Genomic DNA, 5,768 nt, shown 5'->3' with positions numbered 1-5,768 from the left:
AATAGGGAATGTCATTTTGATTTTTCTAATGGGAATGTCCTTTGCAACTCAAAGTCTCAAACCGTGTTTTGCACCTACCACTACAAAGCCAAAACAACAGATACTTGTGATTTACTTTCCAACTGGCAATTCCAAACGTTTTTATTTATATATTCTTTTTCATTTCATCAACAAGAAGACAAAATTATGAAATGATGTAGTATTATGTAACATCAGATTTTACGTGCAGCAAAGATTCATGGGAGATACACATTTTCTGGTAAAATCTTGTCACGTCCCTTAGGTTTTTAACGGCAAGTTAATGAGCCTTTTGTTTTGTTATTTTAATTAAATTCTTGTCTCCACCTTGACCATTATTTTGTCCAATATTAGGATATGATTGATTTCTATTTTTCTTTTTAATATTTTTTCTTTTACAAAATTTTGTTAAAAAAAACTAAAATTAAACAGTGAAAATTACAAAATCTTAATTTTACTATTTTCAATTTCTTTTACAAAATTCTAAAAAATAAAAATAAAAAAATAAAAAGCAGCAAATGAAAATAAAAACCAACCAATCCTACTTATCTGTTAATTTATTCTTTATGAATGTTGGAACGTAATCTTTATACATTGTTAATGATACAAAAGTTTTATTTATATATTAAAAGTAAAAAAGAAAATATACATGTCTTAAAATCTTTAAAAAATGAAGAAAACTCTTATATTTATTTAGTTATTTTAAAAGAATTTTGAAAAACAAAGCATTTCTCAACTTGGGATCCTATCATACATAACACCACAAGATTCCATGAAGTCAAACTTAGTCTCAACATTGAAATATAGGTTTCTTTCTCTCCATGTTCACATGTCACTCGCACGTGACATGTGGTAGCTAACGTACTTTTATAATAGTATATCATCAATGTATCATCATATACTTTAATTCAAGTTAATTCTATAAACATAAAAAATATATTTAACACACTTTTAGAAAAAAAAAAAAACATTAAGACAAATAAATGCCTGTGCCTCTGTGGTTTATCTTTTAATTTTCCGTCTTTATTTTGTGTTTTGTTTTTAGTAAAAATAGTAGTAAAATTTTTGTTCTTTTATTTTTTACAAATTCATAAAAATAGAACAAATAAAAAATTAAAAAGACAAACCAAATACACTATAATAAGTTAATTTTTTTTTGACGTGTTTCCCCGTGATTATAATGCCATATTGCCATAATGCCATTCATCTTCCGCAGATGTTCTTCCATCTACCCTTGGATTTGTATTTTACTATTTTATACCTACGAAGTAGGAAATATAGATTTTTTTCGTTTATAAAATAAAATAATTAGTTATTTTTGCAGAAAAGATTTTTTAGGTTTATTTTTAAGGATATCATTTTTTTGGAACTAAGAGCAAGTTCGCTATTCTCTCTAGCAAACTCTATAATTTATATAGAGTTCGCCTCTCTCTCCCGCCTCCGGCGAACTTTATGATGAGTTTGGAGATAAAAGCAAGCCTATTAGAGGAGATCAAGCAGTCACAATTTCTCTAATTACTTTCTTTTTCACTGTTAACATTGTCGGTACGATGTCAGAAAATTCATTGTTATCCATTTATTATGATAGTGAAATAGTGTATGATGAAAAAGGTTCAATTGTCTTTAGATCAGGCCAACCGATAATTACGTATATGACACCGGAAGTCAATAGTTTAACAGCTTTGAAGAATATGATATTGCATGCCCTCGGACAGCAGAAATCTAAAAGGGTAAAAAAATACTACAGATATCTGACCGAGTTAGATGGCAATTTGTTTTATAAAAGGTATATTACAATTGTGTTGTCTTTGCCTCTGTTACTAGTATATTTATCAGACCATCGTTATGAGCGGTATTTCTATTGTTTTGAATTAGGTACCGGTTGCGCAACGACGAGGATGTACGGCTTATAAGGTCGTGCCACAACCGATGGACCAATATTCATCTGTTGGAATTATACATGTTTCTTGTTAACTTTGGTGGCCGAGGATCATTTGCAGATACTGTCGATGATAGTTCGACGAGTGGAGTTGTTAGACGAAATATCAAAAGGACGATGGTGGATCTTAATATGCCACCTGAGGGTAGTCAGGAGGGTTCTAATGTTGAAGTTCGTAACGTTGACTTAATGGATGACGGTCTTGAAAGTCATGATGGTTCTGCTATCAAAGATCCGATGATGGAGCAGTATGAAGTCAACCCCGATGATGGAGATGATGCTGATGAAGAACCACCCAAAACTCCTGATGATGGTGACGAGAAAGAGGAGATGAACTACTACGGTGACACACAGATTGCTCTGACACAGCCTACCATTTCTCGACCATATGACTGGCCCGATCATTTCACTAGGTTGAATCTCGATGCAATGACTTCGGATTAGTCGTTTACCCAAGGAGGTCATGAAGAGGGCCTAAGCAACGAGTTTGAGGTTGAACAACAATTTGGGAACAAGGAAGAAGTCATATTGGCAGTTAAGTAGTACAGTATCAGGAGGGCTGCAGGGTACAAGATAGTAGAGAGTGACCATTGGAGGTACAATGCACGATGTATCCAGTTCGGACCCAATTGTAATTGGAGCATACTTATATCATATCGCTGAAAGCAAGAAAGGTGGAAGGTTATGAGATATACTGGTCCTCATACTTGCATGCAAACTTCGATAGGGCAAGATCATCGTAGGTTGGATTCGAAAGTGATTGCACAACATATTTTCACGATGGTCAAGGCCAATCCAACAATTAGCATCAGGGTTCTACAAGGAGGTGTGGAGAATCACTTTGGTTACAAGGCGTCTTACAGAAAGATTTGGCTTGCAAACAGAGAGTCATCGCTAGAATATATGGCGATTGCGAGGAGTCATACAACGAGCTTCCTCATTAGTTATTTGCTATGCAGATGTACTTGTCAGGTAAGATTTATTTCCGGTTTAGTTATTCGCTATTAAATAATTCAGTCTTGTACAAAAAGCCAACTAATGTATGCCCATTTAGGTACTTGGGTGCAACTAGTAACACAGCCCTGGCCTGTCTCCACCGACACTGTGATGTTTCATCGGGTCTTTTGGACATTTTCACCATGTGTTAAGGCCTTCAAGCATGCAAGCCACTTATCTCAATTGATAGCACCCACCTATATGGTAAATACGGTGAAACTTTGTTGATGGTCAGAGCGCAAGACGGCAATGCAAACATTTTGTCCGTTGCATTCGCAGTTGTTGAGGGTAAGACAAAAGAGGCGTGGTCGTTCTTTCTTTCGTACTTACGGGAGCATGTTACACCACAACCAGGGGTGTTAGTGATTTCAGACAGATACAAGTCCATTGATGGAGCACTCAATGTCGAAGGGAGTTTATGAAAACCGCCTCATGTCTTTCAAGCATTTTGTACAAGACACATTACAGCCAACTTCATGACTCACTTTTGCCAACTTCAATTTTTTGAGACATGGATCATTTTGATCTTTCAAGAGTATGCATAAATTTTTATTATTCTTAAAATATCTTTTACTATGTATATTGGAAATTATTATTATTATTATTATTATTATTATTATTATTATTATTATTATTATTATTATTATTATTATTATTATTATTATCTTAATTAATCTCATATTTAATAAATACATTTAGTAAATCATAATGGAGATTAATATATAGGGAGTGTTAGGTAAACAATAATTATTTTAAACAACATAAATAACCACCAATCAAATAAAGATACATTACACTCTTATTTAATATTATTAATTTAAATTTACTCTTTTAATCTTATTAATTCATATTATTCATACATTGTTTAAAAATGCTGTTAGTTATCTATATTTTTCCTTAATATATTATCTATCATTCTCTGTCAACGTCTAATTAGGAAACATAATCAGAGACAACCTTGAACTTTTGAATTTATATAATATTAGGTTACACTTACCGAAGTTAAAGAGTACAATTGATTTGAATTTTTTTAATAGTTAACTTATTAATTCACTTAAGTAAATATTAAAAATTTATGCAACAATTTATTAATTAATAACAAATTTTTAAATAAAATTTTAATTGAAATACTGTAGTCAAAAGAAAGAAGTTAAGGAATACGGATGGTTTATAATTTTTAACTTAGAGTTAAAAATTTATATAAGAGTTTAGTTAATATATATCTTAAAGGTACATAATAAATTTATTATTAATAAAAATTTTAAACATTTTTATTTAATAAATATAAAATAAATATATTAAAAATTTAAATTTTTTATATTTTTAATAGACAAATTTTAATTTTATAATCTTAACATACGTTTTAAAAGTACAAAATAGATAAATCTTTTATATAATGATTCCTTGCATTTAATTAATGGGTCAAGTTTTCACTAATTTAGATTGAGAACTAATGAGCAATTTGATGCACAAATCTCTAAAATATGTCCTATTTGTATTTTATCTATTTGAAACTCACATGCTACTTTTGTATTCATATGTTTTATATCAAGTGGTTTTTTCTTTTTTATTAAAAATAAACTTCTAACTATATTCATGCTACATTAATATATTTGTCTAAGGGTAAATACAATTTTAGTTTTTAATGTATAGGCTAAAAAAATTTTTCTTTTTTAATTTTTTTTAATATAAAACTATTTCTAAAGTTTAAAACTAAATTTTAAAATCATTCTTTTTATTTAAATATTAACATTTTGGACCAAAAAATAAGAGAAAGAATATTGATCTGCTCCTGCTAAGGAGAAAGAGAAAAAAAAGGAAGAAGAAAAGAAAAAATTGTCCACGATCTACTTCAACCTCTGTTTCCGCTGCCAATTTTGTATAGTTTTAGTGTTTAAGGTAAGAACGATTTTAAAACCAAGTTAAACTTTATGGACTATTTTATATGCAAAAAAAGGTTAGAAACGAAAAAAATTTTGGCCTATACTTTAGAGACCAAAATCATACTTAATCCTTTGTCTAACTATATTCTTATTATTTACAACTAGTGTAAAACCCGCGCGTAGTGCAAGCTAAATATTGATTTAATATAAAAATTAGTGGGTACATATTTATTGATATTAATAATTGTTACTTTTACTTTAAAAAATTTTTGTGCATAAAAATTCATTATACATAGTAAAATATTATTTCATCCTCTATTTTTGATAGTCCAAATAAACTTTTTTTTAGTTTATATTAGTGGATTTTACTTATATGTAAAAAAATTATGTATTTGTATTTAAATAAAAATTTGTAACACTATATTACTGATATACATTAAAAATCATTAAATAATTTATACAAATGGTTTTTATTATAATCACACAGACAACAATTACAATGTGATATTCAGTTATATATTTAGATCCAATCTAACTAATTTGGTTTATAATAAGTGTACTATTATGTAATCAAATAACAAATATAAAAATTGCATTGATGTGTTCATTTAATATCTACAAACCGAGTTAAAATGTGCAGTAAAATCCTAATAAGCATATTATAAGGTCTATAGATAGTGTCATTGACACATAACGAACTATATTAATTAAATCATTTTATTTTTGGAAAAATAATGGTTCTCACTACATCACTAACTACCACAATGCTACTTTCGGATGCTTTAAGTGCAAAATCACCATATACAATGTTTCAGCAATCCTTCCTTCTTTTATCTAATATGCGACCACAAAGAACAACTAAACGAAGAACAATCAAACTTTTAGCTGATATACACATATTAGTTACATTGTCCCATGTTTCACATATATGA

At 29.3% G+C, this 5,768-nt stretch overlaps 1 protein-coding gene across 1 annotated transcript; it reads left to right on the top strand.

Moving 5' to 3' along the window:
• Window positions 1-2,737: 2,737 nt before the first annotated feature.
• LOC112775481 (uncharacterized) lies at window positions 2,738-3,375 on the top strand. The gene is made up of 2 exons (XM_025819152.1): window positions 2,738-2,918; window positions 3,107-3,375. The coding sequence occupies exons 1-2, from the start codon at window positions 2,738-2,740 to the stop codon at window positions 3,373-3,375; spliced, it is 450 nt and encodes a 149-aa protein (XP_025674937.1).
• Window positions 3,376-5,768: the final 2,393 nt, after the last annotated feature.

The sequence above is a fragment of the Arachis hypogaea genome, chromosome 1 (genome assembly GCF_003086295.3).
Source record: "Arachis hypogaea cultivar Tifrunner chromosome 1, arahy.Tifrunner.gnm2.J5K5, whole genome shotgun sequence".
Taxonomy (NCBI): domain Eukaryota; kingdom Viridiplantae; phylum Streptophyta; class Magnoliopsida; order Fabales; family Fabaceae; genus Arachis; species Arachis hypogaea.
Note: the sequence above shows the minus strand (reverse complement) of the source record. Positions and strands in the feature narration are given on the sequence as shown.

Bases quoted from the DNA above. Each gene is read 5' to 3' on its own strand.
- LOC112775481 (XM_025819152.1), top strand. From the start codon at position 2,738: ATGGTCAAGGCCAATCCAACAATTAGCATCAGGGTTCTACAAGGAGGT. The intron at 2,919-3,106 runs GTACTTGTCAGG...CCATGTGTTAAG, and splicing joins TAGTTATTTGCTATGCAGAT to GCCTTCAAGCATGCAAGCCA.